We start from the raw sequence: 25,511 nt of genomic DNA on the forward strand, positions 1-25,511 counted from the left end.
AAGTTTTACAAAATTTATATAAAAATTTAAATACAGAAGAAAAAAGCGCTCTAAACAAAATACTCAATAATTATCAAGATTTAATTTACACAGACGGTCAGCAGTTAAGTTACCCTAACATTACAAACCACGAAATTAAAACAAGTACCGACAGACCAATTTACACAAAAGCTTATAGATATCCTCAAATACACGAAAACGAAGTAAGTGCACAAATTAGAGATATGCTGCAACAAGGCATTATAAAAAAAAGTAACTCTCTTTATAATAGCCCCTTATGGATCGTACCTAAGACAGACATAACTGGCGAGAAGAAATGGAGAATAGTAGTAGATTATCGCAAATTAAATGAAATTACAACGGACGACAAATTTCCAATACCGAACATTGACAATATACTAGACAAACTTGGACGAGCACAGTACTTCTCGACGATAGATTTAGCAAAAGGATTTCACCAAATCCTAGTCAAAGAAGAAGACCAGTTGAAAACTGCTTTTTCTACCCCCTACGGACATTATGAATACGTTCGGATGCCTTTTGGCTTAAAAAATGCTCCAGCAACGTTTCAAAGACTTATTAACAGTGTTTTGAAAGATTTTATTAACAAATTTTGCGTTGTGTATCTGGACGATATACTTATTTTTTCTACCAGTTTCGACGAACATGTTACAAGTATCAAACAAGTTTTGGCGAAGTTAAGAGAAGCGAAACTAAAAATCCAAATCAATAAATGTAAATTTTTCTCAAAAGAAACCCTATACCTAGGTCACATTTTGACACCTGAAGGCGTTAAACCCAATGCAAATAAAATAAAAACTATTTTAGAACAAAAGATTCCGAAATCCGTTAAACAAATAAAATCATTTCTCAGTATGTGCGGCTATTATCGCAAATTTATTAAAGATTTCGCAAATGTAGCGTACCCGATGGTAAAGTTTCTTAAGAAAGACGCCAAAATAAATATAAATGATCCAAATTTTATCAATTCGTTTGAAAAACTAAATGGCTATATACAAAAACGCAAGGAAAAGATGCTAATCCAAGGCTTTACCGATGGTTAGTAAAATTAAGCGACTACAATCTAAATATCGATTACATTAAGGGAGGAGATAACCATGTAGCAGATTTTTTAAGCAGAATCAATTCTGATACTCATGAAATAAACGTAGGTAATGATAGTTCAAGCTTTTTAAATAATAACGCAAGTGATGATACAATTTCAATGCATTCCCATGCTGATGATAGAAGTAATTACATTGGCATTTTAGACACAGTAGTAAATAGATTTCCTGTTCAAATAATTTTTACAAACATTAAAAGTAAAGAATTTGAAATTATAAATAATAAAAAAAAGATTTACATCAGTTTAGAAGATCTTAGTAATAATTTAGAAGAAATTTTAGAACGAAACATCTCAGGTTCAAAAATAGGAATTTACACAGATCTCGACGATGAAAAATACAACATTTTACAACAAAAAATTGTAGATATATACAAAAATAAGCCAAATTTCAAATTTTTCAGATGTTCTTACAACGCAAAAGATATGGCTTCAGAAAACGAAACATTTAGACAATCTCACATGTACCATAAAAATGAAACGGGTCACACTGGTATTAATGAAAACTACGAAGGATTGAAAAAATGTATATATTATCCAAATTTAAAAACTTTGATACAGAAGTATATTAACAATTGCGATACTTGCAATAGAATAAAATACGATCGCAAACCAGTGAAACCTAAGTTCAATGACCGAAACCCCAAAGGATAAGAATCAGATCATACATATGGACATTTACACGAATTCAAAATCTAACTTTTTAACATTTATAGATCGTTTCTCAAAATTTGCTACTGCCTACTACCTTGAGGACAGAAATAACCAAACAATAATTGAGAAACTAAGACAATACCAATCACAGAAAGGACATTTTGAAACATTGATTACAGATAACGAATTTAAAAGCGTAAACATTAGGGATTACCTAAGAACAGAAAATATAAAGTTACATCTAACAAAACCAAATAATCATACTGGAAACGCCGACATCGAGAGGTTGCATAATACACTAACTGAAAAAATTAGGATGTTAAATATAGAAAATAATTTATTAGGCATTAAAGACAAAGTAAGCAAATCCATTGAATACTACAATAATTCATACCATTCCATTACAAAAGAAAAACCAATTAATGTGGAATCAGGAAATTGTAATAAAACAAATATATACACATAAAATGATTAATGAAAAGAAAAGGTATTTGGATAAAAGAAATCTGCATAAGAAAATTATCGAGAATACAGGAATAAAGGAAAGCTACATTAAAAATTATAAAAATGTGCGTCATAAAGAACAACCGAAGTTTATATTTAATGAATTGAATAATATACATGCTAAAAATATTAAAAGAAAGTATAAATTTCAAGACAAATTTAACATACAAAAAATTTCCTAAAACAAAAAAATCAATAAATGGATAACAAACACAAACAGAAAATAATAATTTAATAGATATAAGTATATGTAAAAGCCCAAAAAAAAAAAAAAAATTGTGCAAAAAAAAAATTAAAAAATGTAATGGATGTATGTAAATTTTTGATTTATTTAATTATTAAAAAAAAAATCCGCTTGTATTAATTCTATTAATAATTACTTATGATATTATATCACAATTCATGTAAACTTTAATTTTAACAGGGGGGAAGTTACGTAGACTAACATAACAGTCTGGCAACTATCCCTCCACCAACGCCATTACGATATATACAACAGATGTATGTACGATATTAAGGTCTCGTTTAAGCATAATAAGAATATTATATGTCAGTCTTAAGATTCATTCCACAAATAAATGTTGTATATACATAAGTATATAATACTAACATAACTCGCGTGACGACGACGACATGCCCTCTTGCAGCGGCACTCAACGTAGTGCGTCCATCGCGACCACTGCGAACCGCGCGAACGCCGCCCCCATAACCCCCTCGAGCAGGATCGACTGCGGAGAGGAGGGTGGTTTCACGAAAGTGGAATCAAGGAGCGAGCGCAAAAGGAGACGGCAACGAGGGGACATCATGTACCCCGGAGCCAGGACGCCCAGGAGGTCACGACGACCCACCAAGAGCGGGAATGAGTATGAGTAGGGCCACTCTCAAGTGGTACCTCAGATTCCTTCAAGACGGCATGACACCGGAGACAGCTGAAAAGCGGGCTCTGAGTAGGAGTAGGGGGAGCAACCCCTCTCCTAAAAATGCACAGCGCGCAGGGGACAGCGGTTCGTCTGCAACAAGACGCAAGAACCAGAGGCGGCGCCGAGCCAAAGCAGCCTTGTCAGAGGGACGAAACGTAGGTAGGCCGGCACCCCAAGAGGCACCCAATCGTACGGAAAAGCGGCCAAATAACTCCTCAGGAGCCACCTAGGTCCAAGAGAATCCGAGAGGACAAACCACACTAGGCCAGGGGAAAAAGCTCCAACCCCAACCAGCAGCCGACGAGAGCCGTAACCCGGAAGTACTCAGAGGCGGTGAAGAGCATCCGGATGGCAGTGTTGCCCCGCAACTACCCGGCGGAGACCCTAGGGTCGGAACAGCAGACGTCTCTCCAGAACTGCTTAGTGAAAGCTTTGTTCGTGGGCGACGAGTACACCGTCACCTTTAATGGCATTTTCTTCAAGGGCGGTATGCTGCTGGTGGACTGCCAAGATGAGCAGTCGGCCACCTGGCTAACGGAGACCACGCCAAGGCTAGTGGGTTGGAATGGTCCGGCCCTGTGTGTTAAGAAAGGCGAGGATATACCACAACTGCATAGTATGGCGGTATTCTTCCCTAGAAGTGCGGACGAAAATTACGACTTCGCACTTGGTTTAGTGAAAAACCAAAACGTGGGCCTAAGAACCACGGCGTGGAAGGTCGTATCTAGCAGTGTTGTGGGTTCAGCGTGGAACCTCAACATAACGGTAGATGATGAATCCTACAAATACATTAGGCAGAAGGGATTCAAGCTAAACTTCCGCTTCGGTAGGGTGGTGATGAGGCCATGGAGGCCCAAAGCAACGCCGACGACGGATAAAGAATCCGCGACGGGGATGACCGCAGTTCCGGCTTCATCCGCAGCCAGCTCAGCAGGGCAGGAGGCGACTGCCGCTGTGGTTGCGGGAGAGCGGCACAAGTCCCCCAACGACCCCATCCCGACCGAGAGGGCTGTGACCACCGCCGTGGATGAAAGCAGGAGCAACGTGTTCACCAAAGAACAAGAAGGCACGCTGCCATCCACCCAAGAGCTCCTAGAAGGGCTGGAAAGGCAGGTTGATGAAGAGATCGGGGACGAGGACCTGTCTCTCATCGAACCCATATTATAAGCTCCAGCGCGGGCATAGAAGTTGCTCAGGTGAACCTACATCATGCATCGGCAGCCTCGGCTGTCATCGTGAAAAGATTCATTTCGGATAACCTGGGCATCCTCTTAATCCAAGAGCCTTGGGTGGTTGGAGGAGAGGTAAGAGGCCTCAACACGAAAGGAAACAAGGTAATCTGGGATTTCTCTATCGAGAGACCCCGCTTTTGTGTAGTCGTTAGAGCCGATATAGACTTTTTCTGTATCTTAGATTTTCTAACGCAAGATCTGGTGGCGGTACAGGTGAAGGACAAGGAAGGTTCGGACTTCGTGCTCTCATCCGCCTACTTCCCGGGGGAGACGGCCATAGCACCCCCCCATCGATACTCAATCTGGTGGAGTATTGCAGGATCAACAAACTTCCCCTGACACTGGGATGCGATGCAAATGCGCATCACATGGAATGGGGTAGCACGGACTGCAACGTGAGGGGTGAGTCACTTCTAGAATTTATAATTAGTCATAATATGAGCATAGAGAATGTGGGCTGTGAGCCCACTTTTGTAACTAGTGTTCGCAGGGAGGTTTCGGACATTACCCTGAGCAATGACGGCATGATCGGGCTGATCTCGCAGTGGCGGGTGTCAAAAGAGCCCTCACTGTCAGATCACAGGATCATTCGTTTTGCTCTGAGGGTAGAAGTCGAGGACAAACCGCCGACACGCAACCCTAGAAATACGAATTTGGGTATCTACAAAGAAACCCTAAGCATAAACATAAGCAGTGTGAGGCAGGCAGATGGTAGATCCACCACAGTTGGACTGGTGAGCAGACTAGGTGCAAAAACCAGTCCATTATGGACGCCTATCATTGTGCCTGTCCACTGAAAGCGACCACCAGTAAACAAACCTGCCCCTGGTGGTCTAGTAAACTCTCAGCTCACAGCTGCATAAGGCGTTGTCGAGAGGTAAGACGGACACAGTATTATTCCTAAAGAGACAGGGCGGGAGCTATACGACTAGCGCGGAGGAGAGGGCAGAGACACTCCTACAGGCGCACTTCCCGGAGACGGTTGAAGCCGACCTAACTCCGGCATCGGACAAACGTAGGCCGGACCGCTCAGACTGGCTGACTGCAAAGAATTTGTTCACTGTGGACTCAATCAGATGGGCACTGGCATCTTTTTCAAACTATAAGTCACCGGGAGTGGACGGCGTCTCCCCGGCTCTCTTGCAGCAAGGTATGGATACTCTCCTGCCACACCTGCTAGGGCTGATGAGAGACAGCCTGGCGATGTCGTATATCCCTGAGCCATGGAGAATTGCAAAAGTAATCTTCATCCCCAAGGTAGGAAGGAGAGACTATTCACTAGCCAAATTCCGGCCTATAAGTCTCACATCCTTCATGCTAAAGGGGATGGAGAAAGTAATAGATAACCACATTCGATCGGAAGCGCTGAAGAACGCACCCCTACATGCCAAGCAACATGCGTACAGAGCGGGCAGATCCACAAACACTGCTCTGTAACAACTCACGTCTGAGCTGCAAGATTCGCTGGATAACGGCGAGGTTGCGATCTGCGCCTTCCTAGACATTGAGGGTGCCTTTGACAATGCGTCTCACACTAGCGTGATCAAGGCACTTGAGAGTAGGTACGTTACCACTCCAATATGCAGATGGATGGAAGACCTTCTGCGTACTAGGGTAGCGGAAACCACGGTGGGGGAAAGCAAGATTCGTCTTGGCACCACAAGGGGCTGCCCACAGGGGAGAGTACTATCCCCTCTGCTATGGAGCTTGGTAGTAGACGAACTCCTTGAGTTGCTCGCCATCAATGGAATCCGCTGTCAAGGGTACGCGGATGACATCGTAATAATGGCGAGAGGCAGATTTGAAAACACTCTCTGTGACATTGTTCAAAGGGGCTTAAACCTGGCGAAAGGATGGTGCAACACGGTAGGGCTAAACATCAACCCAGCAAAAACTACCGTGGTCCCATTCGCTAGGTGGAGATCTCTTCCGGGCCTGAGGTCCCTAACAATAGGAGGCACAGAGGTGGAAATGTCGAAAGAGGTCAAATTCCTTGGCCTCACTTTAGACTCGTCACTACGGTGGAGTAGGCATTTGGACTTAACGCTGTCCAAAGCAACGAGAGCACTTATGGTATGCATACGCCTGGCCGGTAGATCATGGGGTTGCAAGCCAGGAATCATTAGATGGCTGTATACCATGATAGTAAGGCCTATTATCACCTATGGAGCGGTGGCTTGGGCCACCAAAGCAGCTCAGTCTTCGGTGATCCAGAGACTGTCAAAGCTGCAAAGACTTGCCTGTGCTTCGGGGGCAATGCGCACATGCCCCAAGGTGGCACTGGAAGTCATACTGGAGCTCACACCGCTGCACCAGGTGATAAAACAAGCAGCAAACCACACCATGCTGCTAATGTCAGCAGAAGGCTGCGGTAGAGGAAAGTTAATGTCCTCAAGACAGATGAACGCACTAGCGGAAAGCACACCGCTGGTCCTCCTCCCAAAGGACGGCACAACGAAGAAAATAAAGTTCAAAAGGAATTTCCAAGTTACTCTCGGCAGCAAGACGGAGTGGAGCGATTCCACGCTGGAAAAGCTGTTGGAAGACAGTAGCATCCAGTGGTACACCGATGGCTCGAAAACACCGGAAGGTATTGGGGCAGGTATTGCGGGACCTCGTACTAAGCTGTCCATACCAATGGACAGCCGCAACTATCGCAACCAGCGTATAGCTATTCTCAGTGATAGCCAAGCGGCACTAAAGGCGATTTCATCATATGAGATCAAATCGCTTTTAGTCGAGGAATGCATAGGAAGGCTAAACCGCCTGTCCTTGTGCAACCGGGTGCACCTAATTTGGGTGCCAGGGCACAAAGGAATAGAAGGTAACGAGATGGCCGACGAACTGGCCCGCGCTGCGGCAGCGTCCAAGGTGATGGGACCAGAACCATACATAGCGGTAGGAGTCTCTCCAAGTTCAAGGAACTTATTCACCTCCCCCGTGAAAAATTCCGTCTCCTCGTCGCAATTTACACAGGGCACTGCAGGCTCAGGAAGCACTTGTCCAACATGGGCATAGTCTCCTGTGCTAATTGCCGGTTCTGCGACCTGGAACAGGAAACACCAGCACACCTAATCCTGGACTGTACAGCAATCTGTGGAAAAAGGTTAAGCCTTTGGCCCTGGATTCCATTTTATCAGCAGGGATCACATCACCTCAGTAGCGCCCGGCAAACTCCTAGAGCTATTCAGGCTGCTGGGACTCTGGGAAGACATGTGATATCGTAGAGGGCACAATAGACCCTAGGTCGCGATGCATTACCTCATAACATAACAATTTTCTTAAAAAATCTTCTTTGAAATTATTCCAAGACAAAGTGAACAAATTCACGTTTACAGTGGTCCAATGGCTTCAATTCTTGGGTGAGAACAATTATATACAAAACCCGATAGGTTGTAATTTGAGACAGTCCCAATTCTTGAGAACGGCTTGGAATTGATACATTACGGTCTTGAGGAATACTTGCATGAACGGCAACAATATTTTCATTACTTCGAGCGGTTCTTTGTCATATTGGTACTTGATTATTATTATTATTATTATTATGAGGTGGACGATTATTGCAACTATATTAAGAATTACGAAAAAACAATGTTCCCACTAAGTTCGGTCGATATATGTATCTCTGTTAGTGTGTGATATAACTCTATTAGAAGGAGGCCCAACGTTCAACTGCTAATGTTGCTCCTTACTGAAATCCTTTGTAGTTTTTGCTCCTGTAATAATAGTACATATCTCATCATATTCTACTATTTTTTGGGCTTGGCAATGATCTAATTTGCAACCTCTTCAAAGCGCTGAGAAATTTGTGTACCAAGTTTCAGGAACAAACCACTCTTTTCACATAATTTATCGCTTTTTTTGACTGATGTTATTTCCCGTATATTATAATACAATGAAATAAAATTACCAGCTAGTAAGCTTGAAGGTTAATAGAACTTTAATGCAAATAAAATTTAAAAGATCCCTCATTATAAATACATATTACTTAATAAAATTTCTTAAAACTTCGAACATGTAAATACCATATGGTCTCAACATAGATTAATACAAATTGATTTGTAAATCTTATGTATATACACTTTGATTAATTGCTATAAAAACATTAATTTCTGTAAAATACTGAAAAAATGTGTTCCCATTCCAAAAAACGAATGGTGTCATTTAAAAGCTTTATGGTAACTCAAACCATTCTGTAAAAACATTTTTTTTTCTAACGGTACTTTTCTTACTATTGAAAGTAGAAAGCAGAATGCATTGACCACAGTGTTTCATTGCTATAAAGACAGCCCATCCACCCCGAAAAAAGGAAAGAAAAAAATTTCTCTTTTTTTCTAATAATTTATAGTGTTTCCATTATGCATTGTGAATATTCGATTTGTCATTGAGTTGGTATAATAAGAAAGCATTTCTGGGGTAATAAAGCCCATACATGGTTTGTCCGGAAAGTAATAGGACTTATTTTCTTCTGTCGCGAGTGTACTTCGGAGCGCGCGCGCATCGACTGAATTCGGTAGAGAGCGAACGCGCGGCTAGTCAGCTGTCTCCGAGAACCTGGAGAGTCAAAACAAACATTTTCGGATACGTGTTTCTGTGAGTGGTGCAAGCCGAAAAGGCAGTGTTTGTTAGAGAAGAGGTACGAAATTAAATTCTGTGTATTTCTGTAACTCGCTAAATCTGTGACAGAGACGTTTGATATGATCAAGCAGGCTTATCCATATGTTGCTTTTGCAAGAAGTGGTGTGTTTCTGTGGCACCGGGCCTTTTTTGAAAACCGGGAAGAGATCGCTGATGAAGATCGAGCTGGCAAACCTACGATGAAGTGAAAACGATACTCATGGTCTTTTTTGACATCAAAGGCATCGTCCACCAAGACAAACCGTCAACACCAAGTTTTACGTGGAAGTCATCATGAGACTCATACGAAGGGTCAATCGGGTCCGGCAAATGTCGCAACCGATTGAGAGTTGCACCACGACAACGCCCCGGCTCACCCCACTTTTTTTGTGAACAGCTACCCAACGAAGGCTGGCATCACAACGCTTCAAACCGCCCTACAGCCCAGATGTGGCTCCCCGGACTTTTTTTGTTTCCTTGCCTGAAAGGGCTGATGAAAGGCAAGCATTTTGAGACGACAGAGGGGATCCAAGCAGCATGCACCTCGGCTCTCAAGGCTATTCCGAAGAATGCCTTCGGTGACGTCTTCAATGCCTGGAAATCGCTCTGGCAGCGCTGCATCCACACTGAAGGAGCCTGTTTTGGAAGTTTTTAAAGAATTATAACGATTACTTTTCGGACAAACCCTGTATATCCAAAATAGCTGTTTTCAGCTTAGAAATTGTATTAAATTGACGATAATCCTCGTACAGTGGGTGGTGCCATGGCTCTCTGATACCATTTTGGGGGTAAAATTAATGTCTCAGGCATATTTAGTTACTCTACACTTATACTTTTTTTAAGGTTTTGCCCACATGTTCCGCTTGCTACTGCGATTCACTGCAACAAATTAGAGTTTTATATCTTAATTTAGTTCTTAGTTATGGCACTTTATAAGTTTTCGGTAAATGACGTTTTGAGGACGTGACAGTGGTCCGACTACGCCCATCTACGAACTCGCACTTTTTTTGTACTAAGGAACCCGCATACCAAGTTTCATCAGGATATCTGAATTTTTACTAAAGTTACAGCTTGCACGGACGGATGGACAGTCACCCGGATTTCAACCTGTCTCGACATCCTAATAATTTATGTACGTATATATGTACATGTAACCCTATGTCTACCTCAATTAATTTTAGGTGATAAGTACAACCGTTAGGTAGACAAAACTATTATACTCTGTAGCAACTGGTTGCAAGAGTATAAAAATAACAACAAAAAGCTAATGCGGGTCACCACTAATTTTCGAATGCATCTATGGGTTATACTGATTGTTGCTCCTGAACAAGACAGTTTCTTTTTAGGACGAACCCGTTAGATATTTTTAATGTCACAACAAAATATGGCATTGACACTTTCGTCGTCTTGGCATTGTGGCTACTTTACTAGATTATGACATGTTGCAAGAGTATAAAATAGCGGAATAGCTCCAGTGTTGATAAAACGTTCAATTATAATTTGAGCATAATAACTAACAAATCTACACGAAGTCAAGATTTGTACAGAACAATGCAATATTTAAACTGCAGCGATGAATTTTTTAGGGCTACGGTTTTACCATTGTCTGGTGATAGCTGATAGCCCGGTTATCCTTCCTTTTTCTGAAGCCACTGAAATTAACAAATGTTCTTTAAGCAATCGTTATCATGGTGAAGTGTTGAAATACTTCAATTATAGTAATATATTGCTCAGTAATTGGCGATAACAGATTCAAGAGTTGTTGCCGGCTATTAAATATATTTAAAATCATTTGTTACTATTGTTGACGTAAATTATCTAGATATACCCGAAATAACATTACAAAATCTTCGGTTGAAAATTAATTCGCATATTATTATTCAGCGTTACTTTAATTATCGGATATGACCGGAAAAAGTACGATATAAATAGAGCTGAGTTAAATTTAATTTGGAATTATTGAAAATATAATACTACTCTCTTTCAATCATCTCAAAATTAACTATTTTTAAAATTACTTAAAATCATTTTCAAATTTAGAAACAATGTTCAAATTTGAAGCCCGTGGGTTGTAACACCAGAAATAACGTACTCATGTTTATTCATAACAACAATTTTATTGTCCACTAGTTTTTTATAAAGGATCGTATTGCAGATGCATCGACAGGCAAACCAAACAGAACATGAGGCATATAAAAAAAAGCGGAATAGCTAGAATGTTGAAAAAATATTCTTAGAGATGAGTGCATGATATTCTTGACAATAATAGCAGAACCAGTCAAAAACGCTACTCCCTTCCTTCCTTTTCCTTCCTTAGCGAGCAAAATGTGTGAACAGTTGATCCCGTGGTAAAAACGCAGAAATCAGCCATCTTTGTTTGTTTTCATTTGAACAATGTTGCCATTGCTCAATACGCATATATAGTTTTGCACACATCTATGTTTTCAATTACAATTTTTTACAATATAAAATATCAAAACTGAAAACAAACTATTAAAAATAGTTTACATATTTATAAATAATAGCATACGACTCTGATTTTGAGTTATTTTATGAAAATTTCAAACATATTGAAACATATGGAATAGATTGAATTATAAAAGTTGATAATTACTACAGTATATCGATGTTGGCAACCCTATGTTGTGAAAGAGCAATCAGCTGCCACGTTTCTACGGCAAAAATCCAAATGGCGTGAATTCTCATGGCACCCTACGTCAAAGAGAAAAGGGAGTAGCGTTTTTCACTGTTCACTTACATTGCGCGCCCATAAGATAGGTCGTATCAGCTGAGTCGGGCCACGATTCTACGTTCTCCACTGTTTGTGCTATAACGCATTTAAAAGCACAGCCAGTGAAAAACGCTACTCCCTTCCTTCCTTTTCCTTCCTCATCGGCAAAATGTGTGAACAGTGAAAAACGTGGTAAAAACGCAGAAATCAGCCATCTTTGTTTGTTTGCATTTGAACAATGTTGCCATTGCCCAATACGCATATATAGTTTTGAGCACATCTTTGTTTTCAATTACAATTTTTTACAATATAAAATATCAAAACTGAAAACAAACTATTAAAAATAGTTTACATATTTATAAATAATAGCATTAGACTCTGATTTTGAGTTATTTTATGAAAATTTCAAACATATTGAAACATATTGAACAGATTGAATTATAAAAGTTGATAATTACTATAGTATATCGATATTGGCAACCCTGCGTTGTGAGAGAGCAATCAGCTGATACGTTTCCACGGCAAAAATCCAAATGTTGTGAATTCTCACGTCATCCCACGTCAAAGAGAGAAGGGAGTAGCGTTTTTCACTGTGCAGTTACAAAATTGATGACATCATAACTCAACGAAAAATTGACCGATCGACTTCAAATTAAAACTGGGTATAGTTGAATACATTTGCTACACAATGGATCTTTTTGATTGGTTCAAAATTGTCAATTTGGCATTAAAAAACGACCATTTTTTCATAAAAAAAAAAACGATTTTTTTCAAAATTACGCCATTTTCTTAATTTTTGATATTTATCAAAGATCGTAGTTCATTTTATAGAAAATATATTTAAGTTTAATTAAAATTTTGAATTTTTTTGTTTCAGCTACTCCTTCGACCGGAATCATGCCAGCAGTTGAGGCACTTTTTTTTCGGCACTTCCGCAGACAGCACATAACTCCGTTATTTTTCAATATTTTTGTAAACAAAAACTTGTGCGTGGAGTCCCTACGCGCGGAAGAAGTGAAACTTCTTAGTGATATTCCAAGAAATGCATATCATTTTGTATGAAAGAAAAATAACGAGAGGGAAAAGATAAAAATTTGGCAGAGTGACCAACACTTTCTTAAATTCACATACAACATCATACAGAATTCAATTTGCACCTTCTCTATGCTTTAGGCAGAGAACTTAAAGTAATATTTTAGAAGTTGTCTCCTTCCGAGTTGCGTTAATCGTTCAACGCTATTCCCCCTCCACTGAAGCAGTAAACGTTTAACGCAACCTTTTCCGAAGTCGCCTAAGAAATTTCACTTCAATTATTTTAATTTTATTTCTCTTTAATTTTATATTTTAATTTTTAAATAAAATAATATTTCAAATATTATTTATATTTATTTCGACTATTACAAAGTGAAGATGTGCCAAATGAACTTCATTTCTTCAAAAAAAATTGATATTTCATGAAGGTCATCAATTTTCTTGTATATTCGTTATCATTTCCATATATACCAATAGAATTTGTATGGCATATATGTACATATATTATTTCTTTGGCACATTTGTCTGTATGTTTACGAAAGCAAATGCAAGCCACATACATTTCCTACAAAAATAAGTTGGTGCCGCAGCAACGTATCAATTGGTTTCGCAAAGAAAAAATTAATTGCAAAAAGTACGAAAGCCCCATGTTATTTAAATGGGAAATAAATCGTCGTTGCGGCACGGGTTATTATCAATATTAAGAGCTCATATGGGTTTCATAATTTTTTTTTAGGGCATTTACTAAAAATTTTGAGAGCGCTGCAGACTCAAAAATAAATTTGGGAAATAACGGACACCCTAATGTCCATATATTCATAATAACAAGTGTGGCTCGCATCTTTCGCATGGCCGAAACTCACGCTTTGTCAAAGAGTCAATATGCCGAAAGAAACTGACAAACGATCGCCGATTGTCACCGCTTCCCTTGCTGCTCGAACATCTTCGCCGACAAGCTAGCGTAAATATGTAAGCGTTAAACATAAAACGCAACCTTTTAGAAACTCCCATAAGAAGTATAACTTCAAAAATGTTTAATATAGCTAAAAATATACTTTATTACGTCCATAGAACGTCGAAACATTCAATCTAGTACTTTTCTTTTAAAAAAATTCACGAAAATCGCCTAATTTTTCATGCATCACACTGGTATAGCCCTTTAAGATATGTATGATGCCAGTCCCAACTTTCACGCTAGCGGAGTCGCGGTTATAGCCCTAGTATTTAATAAAGTATCTTAGCTCTTCGGTCTTTTAGTTTTGCCTGGACATATCGTAGACATTGAATTCAATATAGATTTAATGTTTTACTCGTATACAGAAAAAATAAAACAAATTGAGTGCTTTTATATTGTAACAACAAAAAAATAGCAGATGCATATCACACAGAACAATTTTGTGAATCTCTACTATGTAGGAAGTATTATCGTACGTCAAAAATATTTTTAATTTAAAGTTTTCTTCAACCATATTTAAAAATATCTATTCCGTCTGCTCGCCACAGCACATCAAAAAATATTCATAAAAAAGTATGCGTTTCAATGTTTTTTTTTGTATAAAAGTACACATAAATCTTTAAGATGAAAACGATTTTTGAATATTTACTATATAATTGCATAAACTTCTGAACATATGATTACTTTCCATCATATTTTTCGAACCATAATTGCGGTATGTATGAAACAGCAAAGAGTATTTTAAAGTTCCCCATATTACTAAAAATATACATAAAAAAAGTAAATAATGTATGTACTTTCGTTAGTGATGTGTTTTCATTAATCCTTATTTGTAATATTGAACAAAGTTTGTTATTTAAAAAATATATGATAACATTAAATATTCATCTCCTAAGTGCAAGCAACATTTTCTAAGCCTTTTCTCATTTTACAACAATGCTTGGTGTGAAAATTTAATACAATAAAAAAACAAAGCTTACCTTTGTCGAATCTTTTATTGGCGATTGGAATTGCGGTATAACCTTTTTAGTCGTTAACTGTATTTCACTTTTATCCTTTACTTTCTTTTCAAATTCAATTTTTGTATATTTCTCTAATTCGGGACCTTCATAGTTATCCAAGATTGTTGGTAAACTTTCAGGTTTTTTCAAAACCTGAACTTTCACTTTATCGGATGCTATCAAGATTGTACCTTCTTTCATTGTTGCCTTAAAAAACATTGATGTATAAGGATCATATATGTATGTAGATATCCTATTGAAAATCTTAAATGGACTTTTTAATTAAAAAACTAAGAAACAAAGCATGAGGAGGAAAGAAAGTTTTGCTAAAAAGGGCTCAAGAAAAATCAAATAGATTTAATATTAAAATATGAAAATAAAATGGTGTAAACTTTTTAGTACCAGTGAGTGAAGTATTTAGCTCTCAATTTTAGAAAAAAGTAACAAGGAGACGACGGTGCTTCTCAAGAAATTTGACAGAATAATTAGAGCGAGAGAAAACAGATAGAGGCAGAAAGACCGCGCATGAGAGAATGCTTCATTGTTCAGTTACCTTTAACATCTGCTGAGCTTGCTGTGGAACTTCTTCATCTTTTGGATCTTTTACTACGGGTTTCAAAACTACTCTCAAAAAATTTTCAATGGGTTCTTTGGTTATAAGATTTTTAACTGAAGAACGCCGACGTTGCTGTTTGAACTCCTTGAAAGATTGATTACCCTGCATGACACAAAAGGATAAGTACAAAACATAGCAGTATATAATTCCTTTACAACCCTAAATAATATGTTTAAAAAAAATTCTGAGTCGTATCGTTGACCATTTCAACTATGGAGGAATTAAATTATATTAATTTTGGTTCAGTATAATCAAAAGTAATTTGCTCGGTCGCAATGCTTACAGCCAAAAATTAACAAGCAGCTGCCACAATTCTTAAGTTTAAGGAGAAAAAGTGATGGTTTACTAACAAACGAGTATTTCTAGATCGAAATGATGCATAGTTGGAGAAGCAACTGATTTAACGGCGAACAATTCAAATTTAATCTTAGCGCCTTTATCGTTTCGTAGTCCATTACGTATACATATGTATATCCGATAGGACAAAAGCACTTTTCGTTTTTCTCTGAATAATCGCATAACTCGAAAAGCTTCAACATCACCTGCTGTCAGCCGTTTACCCGAAAATTAAAGTGAAATTTTCATAACACTTTCTTTTATTGTATTGGAGTTCAACGTTTGCATTCCAACGTATGATATTCTGCGGTCGCAAAACTTCAGTTTCCGCTACTAAAAAGATTACCTATAGGTAAAGATATAATGAGCCTTAATCACAAAGATTAATTTCTTTTTTCAAATTATATAGTTGTTTGACTCAGATTCCGAATTTTGTAAAGATGTAAATATATATTCTTAAATATTAAAAAAAAAAACTTATGAGAAAGGGTAAAGAAATGTATTAGAAAAGTCGGAAATGAAAAAAAAAGAGTTCAGTAGAGACATTTTATAAAATATTAGAAACATAAAGATTTACTTTTTATTTTTATTTTTTTTAATATCATTTCTACTTTAATATTGATTTTAGGTACAATCATCTACAAAACATAATTATCCGTACAAAAAGCATAATTTTCGCAGAAACTACTTATGAATTGCCGCTTAATAAGACGTTTCTGAATATTCGCTCAATTTTATGCTTTTTCGCTTTAAATTAAGTAATTTCGAAATAATATTATAAAAGCGGACTTATACGTAGAACTATTGGTCGCCCATACTGTCTCTTTGTAAGAAAATAACGACAAACGCAGAAGAGACAAATTCAGTAAACGAGTAAAAGTACGAGAGCTAGCAACAACGAAAAAATAAGAATTTCAACTTTCTCCCTCTTCCGCCAGATAGCTCGTGGAACATCCGGGAGAGTAAAAGATTGAGTGAAACAGCATTCGTAAAAACTGTTTTATCTGAAATTCTCTTTCGAAAACGTTGCCACCGCTTAGACTGTAACTATCGATTCATTCTTGGGCTCTAAATGGTGTAATCAACCCGGTATTATTTAATTTATATATTTAGATGCATAAATATGCATTTTCGTTTAAAACTTCAGAAGTGCAAACATTTCACATACAAATTAAGCAATATTTTTTACATCTGCATACATATATTATATATTGATCGAGAGAACTTTATTATATAAAATGGATTTTCTTACATTCTTTCTGAGACAAGTGACAGATGTTTAATACATAAACACATAAAGACGCAGTAGATATTAAAAAATATGTATGTACATACATATGTAATTGAAAATCAAAAAATTACAGATTAACTTACCTCAACAGGAGCAAAAGGTACTTTCGTCTGCTTAGTTTGAATGCGAAATTGTTACGAGAGGATGTTGTTTTTCCATATGAGTTAAGTTAAGAATGGTTTAGACGTCGGGAAATGCAATATAAGTACATGAAAGAAATTTAAAAAATGTATTTTTAAGAAAAATTCTCACAATACAATGTCAGAAAAGGATCTACAGAGAGGAGGGGGCCATTCGGTGGCAGTGTTTGTTTGACACCCAAAAAAATCGGAAAAAAATTCAAGTTCAGAAAAATTTACGTAGTAACATCAATATTTAAAATATGTTGAAAGAAAAAGGCAGATCCCCACCCACCCCAAAAACTTAAAACTCGACCTCACCTCCCCCAGAAAAAAATTCCGTATCCGTCACAGAATGTCGTACACTTGTACATAATAAAATAAAATGCATTTTTACATCATACATGACTTACCTCTGGCTCAATAATCACAGGACGCAAACTTGGAGAATCAACGTCAGTATCATCTTCTGGAATCTTTCCTTTACCTACTTTGAAGCCAGTGGATTCATCAGCTGACACTTGGTCGGCCTTTTCTTTCTGTAAACATGAGTAAACACATGCATAGAGCATTCAACATTTAATTATATGGTATTATACATTGAAATAAAAAATGAGTTTCTACTTATTAGCAGGATTTCATGCATATGGTACACATGGTATTATACTTTTAGTTATAGTAGATCATTCACTAAGTATTTTCATTTCTTAGTGCAATTCAAATACGATTTTTTTATTGCGTAAGGTGAACGGTTGCATTAGACAAATTTAATCCTTCAGCAATCTCTCGAGTTGTTCTTCCGCTTTGGCTTCAAGAGGCTTCAAGAGGCCTTCCAGGACATAATAAAATGTAAAAAACTTTTTTACAAACAATTTTTACTATATCTGCTGTTCAAATATATAATGATAAAGAGGTTAAATGTGAAGTTGGCTGCGAAAAAATAAAATCAGATTATCTGTTTTCATCGAACGATATTACTTAGTAAACGACCCATTAATATACATTTAAAATAATTTATGCAAAATGTGAGCTGTTTCATACCTTCGGTGATCCGCTTTTCAGAATGCCTTTCTCTGGTTCGTTTTTCTCTGAATCTAATACCGGTTTCTGCATTTTCGTAGGTATATCAAGTTCTCTACTAAAGTCACTTGCAGCGAATTCAGACTTTTCATATTTTTCTAAAACAGGCCTTTCATAGTCCGGTATTTCTGGTAATTCTTCATATTTCGGCTTAGCTTTGACCTTAGCCTTGGTTTTAGGCTTAGGCGGTTCTGGTTTTGGTTCCTCCTTAGATATAGTAATAGAAGTTTTTCGTAATTTTGGCAGTTCTTCCACAACAGTCTTTTCTTCTTGTTTTTGCTGATATTGAATGCAATGCAAAGAAAACAAAAACCATAAAACATGGAAGAATACAAAGAAGGAAACATCATATAACAATACAAAAACATTTTTGAGTTGTTAGAAATTAATTAGTAACAGGAAATTAAAAGTTAATAACAAATGTTAAGTCGAAAATATAAGCTGAGAATTATAGTTTTAAGATCCGTTTAGCAAAATTTTAGAAGTTTAGAATGATTTATAATATATTTTGCCCGTCCTTTACTTTAATGTGGTCAATATTACAAATATTAATAGCATTTTATATAACGCAAGACAATTGAACTTTCAATTTGTGGGGTTGTAGTTGCAAACTCTGCTTAATTTCAAGAGTAGCCCATATAAGTATTCGATAAAGATTACATTCAGTTTTTAATGTTACTTTTTCAGTCTAAGGCTGCGACAGTTATGAGCAAGAATGAACAATAAATAACAGGTGGTGAAGTAAAGAATTTCAGAATGAGAAGTAGTAGCAGAGAGAAACTGTTTTCAATTTACAAGCCAGGAGACAGTATTTTATGCAGTTTATTACATAATGATGTTACAATCTTGTTTCTATTATTCTTTGTGAATAGTAGAGAATTTCGGTAGAAGAAGGCGTTGTAGGAATAGCAGTATCTTTTCACTAAGTAATAAGCCTTCTAGATCGTATATATTTTAAGCCAAGGACTCGATATACAAACGTGTTATCATTGTTAATTAACTGCTGAACTTCAATTTGTAAGAAGTTTTTTAATGGTTACACTCCCAGTATTTTATACATTATATTAACAGCAAATGTATAATTCTCTGTCCGATTATGCTCTCGGGATGATAAATTATAAACTTTTCTGGCCAATGATATCAAGAAGGTAACATCCCCTGACGAAAATTGACTTTACTTCGCCGGAAATTCATATGTAAGGAAGAAGGCATTTTTATTATGAATCTGAATGGAAGGAAATGCAATTAGAAGTTATGACAAATAGGAGAAGATTAAAATCGAAACAAAAACTGACAAGGATCTCGAAAGGAACGGACGGCTTTTTTTCAAATTACAAGAGTTGTGTTGTTCAACTCGTCATATTTATTTCCATACCCCATATTAAGTATGGCACGAAGCTTGTGATACCTAGAAGGAAACACCTCTTAAATTATATGTTTGTATAAATGATCCGCATGACGAGCTGAGTCGATTTAGTCATGTACGTGTCAATTTGTATATATGGGAACTAGTCAGTTAGTTTTTGAGATATTGATCTGAAATTTTGCACACGACCATTTCTCTGCTCTCAAAGAAGCTGCTTTTTTGACAGAACCGTCGATATCGAAGCATTATACCAACTGAACTACCTGATACAGCCCTTTTTTATTTGACGAAATATTTTCTCGAAATTCGGTTTGGATTATTGTCAAAATAACAAAAGCAATATGCCGGCCAAACAATTTTGAGTTTTTCATTCGAATTAAAAAAATGGAAAAGTAATTATTGAATATTCTTAAACATAAACCAGTGAGAATATAAGTAAACATTTTTAAAAACAATGAGCTGAATTATTATATTTATCACCAAAAAATATGAAGGAACTAATAGCAAAGAGAAATTCACTGAATATATAGATGTACGAGAAAAATAATAAGAAACGATTAAAAGATCGATAAATGATAGACGTAGAAAGAAAGAAATCCAAAAATATGCTTGAAAAAACATAAAAAATGAGTACAAATTTCTCACCTTTGGTATTTGTCGTTTTAGAGCGGGCTTAAGTTTCGGGATTTCCTCTTTTATTTGCTGTGGATTCTTATTCGCCTCAATTTTCTTGTTTTCAGGTTTCTTTTAGAATTACATACATTTGTGGAAAATATCAAAAGGATTTGGAGTTTTACTAAGGTGGTGGAAAAGGGCTATACATGCATAATGTAAACGTTAAATTCTAGTCAATGTTTGAATAAATTGTAATTAAGTATTTACGATTAAAATTTTATTAATATGCTATATAAGGAAATCATTAGGACAATAATATATAGTTTAGTTGCAAACAATTTCTAGCTACCTCAAGTTCCGTCTTCTCCATAACAGACAATCTACGTAATTCCTGGTTGGACTCTTCATGTTGCTGCAGAAGCAAAACATATATGGTATTTAATACACTTAGATAGAATATAATATAATATACAAGGTGCGTTTCAAAGTAAACAGGACTTTTTGAATCTAGCTCCCTCTGGTGGCGCCATCTATATGTCGGCTGGTGCATTAGAGTCTGATATCTTTATCGACTATCCAGTAAGAATTTCATGACATTTCATAGATTGGAAGTGAAGCTATTGCGTTTTAAATGTCAGTATGTTTGTGTTATCGGTGCCAAAATGAGCTTCGAACAAAGAGCCAACATTAAATTTTGTTTCAAAATTGGAAAAACTTTTACCGAAACTTTTCAATTGAGTAGAAAAGTTTATGGCGATGATTGTCTATCCCTTAGCAGAGTGCACGAGTGGTTTCAACGTTTTCAAAGCGGTCATGAGGACATAAATGACGATCAACATGTGGGCCTATCAAAATCCGTGATCACCGGAAATTCCATCGAATCTGTGCGTGAATTAATCAAAAATAAGCCAAAATCATCACTGAAATTCATGGAAATGGAATTGAATATCTCCAAAAACTGAATTTGTCGCATTTTGACTGAAAATTTGGGCTTACGAAAGGTGTGTGCACAGTTTGTTCCGCACAAATTGATGACGACCAAAAATTGCTCAGAATCCAACATTCGAAGGACGATTATTTGACCAAAAATCACATTTTAATCATTAAACACTCTTCGTATTCACCCGATATGGCACCGTACGACTTCTTCCTTTTCGGAAAAATGCATTTGCCCATGAAAGGAAAGCGTTATGTAGACGTAGAGGCCATTCAAAAGGCTTGCACCGGCATACTGGCGCCCATACCAGCCAACGAGCTAAAACACTCGTTCGACATGCTTTTGGACCGTGCAAAAAGCTGTATTGAAGGAGAAGGAGACTATTTTGAATAAAATAAATTGATTTTGCCGAAAAATCCATTTGTTCTGTTTTTTTAAGTCATGTTTACTTTGAAACGCACCTTGTATGTGTGTGCAAGAGTAAATGCAAGGATAAGAGCCACTCAGTGAAACACCTACCAGTTTATAGCTAGGAACTCCTGTCTAACATCCAATTAGATAAAAATATTTAGATTTCACATTTATATTAGTCATAGAGCGATTCCTTAATGAGTTATTTTACTAGAACAGAGCTTTTAAACCATAAACGAGTTGAAATTATGTTTGACTATTCACTGAGCTAGATACATAGTATAATATGAAACTAAATTGATTTCAAGTGAAACAATTACTGCTTAGAAGACTTCCACTTGAAAAAAATATATGGAAAAAGTTAGACTTATAAAATACAAGTAGGTTATAAGTAGTATATTGTTGATTTATGGCGTATGTATTTGGCGTAAAAAAATCATATTTTTCATTAGCTGTGTGTACAATATTAGTTAGAAAAACGCGAATGACACAAAAGAAATGCCGATCCCCAGAATAGTGTTTTGTTTCCTATACAAAACCCCATATACTAGGATTACAAAGTTACAACCAACTTTAAAATTTATTACCCTTGATGTTGGTAATATTTTTGTGTGGCCTTATATGTTATATTGAATATAAAAAGGCATCTTTGTACTCCAAGATTTCATATTTACTATGGTTCCAGATTTAATACATTTATGTGCATAATGTCCGTTTACCAGTTTGAAAAGCAAACAATTATTATCGAAATATTAACTAAACTTTTACATATACATTAGGCCGGGTCGATTTATAGGGAGGCAAAAAAATCGCCCATTGTTCTATGAAAATCATATTCTAGGGATCAAAATAAGATACTTTACCGAAGGAACCATACCTCTGAAACGAATTTTGATGTCCCCCAATTTGGGTCGAACTTTTGGGTAGGAGCAAATTATGAAAAATCCCACCTTGACCCATTTAGAGTGCTACAATCGAGTCTAAATGTATGACCGAGCCCCACTAACTTTGGACGGCCGATCCACCCATGCCAGTGGCACACCCCCTGGAACTTCCCCGGGGGGGTTCCCCATACAATCATTTCAAAAAATCACCATTTTTGGCCTTTACATGAAAAAATCAGCTAAATTGCTATGTTTTTTCTTTATTTTTATTTATTTATTTATAATAATATCGATTTTTTCTCATAAGAAATTTATTTAGTCAGAACATATGTAAATGAAAAAAATTAATTTAAGTGATGATCTTAAACTAACAATAGACAATTGTGTTTGCCCTTGAAAACACTTATGCTTAAGATATGTGTACATAATGTCGGTATGTACAGTAGATTAGTGTTAAGATGTGTGTATGCACTCAGCATGTGGTGCAACCCATCTGGATATCTTGAGATATTATTTTTACTTAAGCGAACGTGCTAAAATAGAACAAAAAAAGTTTTCCCATAAATCATTCACTATTCAAGTACAAGATAAGTTGATTGGAATTTGGGAAAAACTTGGTATGGAAATAATGCTGAAAAAAAGTGTATGTAATAAATTGAATAAATTGCTTGACAAGTATCAAGAGCAAACCAAGAGAAGAAACAACACCCAACAATTTACAGAGTATGTAAAATCTCTGGAAACAATTTTTTTACATTGGAACATGTAAATGCGATTTGAAGGCAGCTCTATGTGCATGCGGCTGGGTTCCCGAACGCCTCAAAGAGTTCATGCACGATCAACATAATCAGAGAAGACTAACAATGAATGCATTTATGATGGAAACTGAAGAGCAAGGAGCAACGTCTATATCATCAATGCCAACATACCAAGATCCCGATGATTCAACATACGCCCCGCCACCGGTTCAAGAAGATATGGATAGAAGCACAAGTTCACAATACACAGAAAGATACGATTGTTTTAACTTTGCCTTGGTATGTGACAGATTTGGTGTGCCTGACAGAGTAGCATCAGCATTGGGAACCGCTCTTTGCAAGATTTTAAAATTAAAGATAAGCATTGGAAACCTCTCATCATGGATAAATCGAAAGTTCGCAGAGAAAAAGAGAAAATGCAGACAAGAAGTGCTTCGCAAACGGTTAGATGATACCAATTTGTTAGCGTTTTCATTCGATGGCAGAAAAGATGATACTTTAACGATAGATAAAATTGATGAGAAGTATCATACTAGAATGGTAAAAGAACCTCATCTTGTTATTTTGAGAGAACCCAATTCTGAATTGATTGGTTACGTAAGACTGAAACATGAAACCGCTGAATACAAAACAACCAAATTAAATTGGTGGAATTATACGACGATTCGTATTGCTGTTAAAAAGACCATTGCATTGGTTTGTTTGCCTTCTACACTTCAACGAACTTCCGTTTCGGCATTTGTTTGAAGCTTTGGATAAATCAACCAGCACTGGACCAAGATCGGCAACCGGAAAACTGAGCCGTCAAATCGAAACTAGTGAAACTCTTCCGGTAAGTTATTGCTATCACTCATTTATTATAATTGTCAACCATTTTTAATTATTTTATTATTAGATATTTTTAGGTGGTGGACGGCTTCCAGTAAATTGAGTTGCAAAATATGCCCCCTGCTCCAGAAAAAAAGAGAATTTTCCACCGATTCGAAGTACTTATACGACATGGCCCATGCAATTTCTAGCGGCGTGGTTCCGGTGGATCTGGCTAACATTAAACCAGGGAAAATTGTACTTTCTCGGTGGCTCACCAAGGCCGCTAGATTATTGCGATTATATGTGACAACGGAAAATCCAGATGCAAATTTAAGAATTCTGGTTGAATTTATAATTAAATGTTATGTGCCAATGTACTTCAATATCAAGTATTACAGCTCTGTCGTGTACGGCAGTGCATTATTTTTCAAGTTTATTGGTTGGTCACGAACCTCGTTTACGCAAAATTGTCAATCAAGTAATTAATGATAATTCATATTATGCGCATTCGAAAAATATCTTGTTATCAATGTTGTTTGATGATAGGAAAGAAAAGCGCGACTGTGCTATCAAGAAAATTCTATGCTATCGAACCGATGTTGACGAGCCAATGAAACTTAGAGTTTATAAAAAAGCAGATACAAACTTTAATTGCACAAGTTATACGGAAATGATCAATTTGAATGATATAAATATCGTATTTGAACCACCATTCACGCGAAGCATTCCGTACGATACATTGAAAGAATATTTAAATCAAGATGATCCACCGTTTAATAATCCAAAAATTCCATCACACATACAAGGAACGGAACGACATGTTCAATTGCTAGCTAGCGTTTCCAAAAGGGTTATACCGGAAAATGTAGAGGCTGTTATGGCGACGACATTAGAGAGCCGTGCGAAATTGCCCAGACTTGAAAGTAAAAAAGACTTTAAACAATAATTTTTTTTAATTTCTTTTCTATAACTCACTTAAATTAATTTTTTTCATTTACATATGTTCTGACTAAATAAATTTCTTAAGAGAAAAAATCGATATTATTATAAATAAATAAATCAAAATAAAGAAAAAACATAGCAATTTAGCTGATTTTTTCATGTAAATCACCAAAAATGGTGATTTTTTCAAATGATTGTATGGGGAACCCCCCAGGGGAGTTCCAGGGGGTGTGCCACTGGCATCGGTGGATCGGCCGTCCAAAGTTAGTGGGGTTCGGTCATACATTTGGACTCGATTGGAGCACTCTAAATGGGTCAAAGTGGGATTTTTCAAAATTTGCCCCTACCCAAAGGTTCGACCCAAATTGGGGGACATCAAAATTCGTTTTAGAGGTATGGTTCCTTCGGCAAAGTATCTTATTTTGATCCCTAGAATATGATTTTCATAGAGCAATGGGCGATTTTTAAATCGACCCGCCCTAATATACATATATGTGTATGTATTTAATTTCTTTTTTTTCATATGCTTTAGCTCTACCTGCTTTGAAACCCACTGTGCTAAATTGCAATTTAAGCA

The 25,511-nt window shown here is 36.7% G+C and overlaps 1 protein-coding gene across 1 annotated transcript in view; it reads right to left on the reverse strand.

Moving 5' to 3' along the window:
* Nucleotides 1-14,587: 14,587 nt before the first annotated feature.
* The window catches only part of LOC120780080 (muscle M-line assembly protein unc-89-like), a 46,706-nt gene continuing 35,782 nt past the window's right edge, over nt 14,588-25,511 (reverse strand). Inside the window, exons 15-22 of the mRNA XM_040112350.1 lie at nt 20,542-20,604; nt 20,223-20,321; nt 18,173-18,490; nt 17,545-17,670; nt 17,096-17,122; nt 15,323-15,487; nt 14,749-14,976; nt 14,588-14,593 (exon numbers count right to left, since the gene is read on the reverse strand). Of these exons, the coding sequence (XP_039968284.1) occupies nt 14,588-14,593; nt 14,749-14,976; nt 15,323-15,487; nt 17,096-17,122; nt 17,545-17,670; nt 18,173-18,490; nt 20,223-20,321; nt 20,542-20,604 (1,032 nt within the window). The remainder of the gene's footprint in view (nt 14,594-14,748; nt 14,977-15,322; nt 15,488-17,095; nt 17,123-17,544; nt 17,671-18,172; nt 18,491-20,222; nt 20,322-20,541; nt 20,605-25,511) is intronic.

The sequence above is a fragment of the Bactrocera tryoni genome, unplaced genomic scaffold, assembly GCF_016617805.1.
Source record: "Bactrocera tryoni isolate S06 unplaced genomic scaffold, CSIRO_BtryS06_freeze2 scaffold_138, whole genome shotgun sequence".
Taxonomy (NCBI): Eukaryota; Metazoa; Arthropoda; class Insecta; order Diptera; family Tephritidae; genus Bactrocera; species Bactrocera tryoni.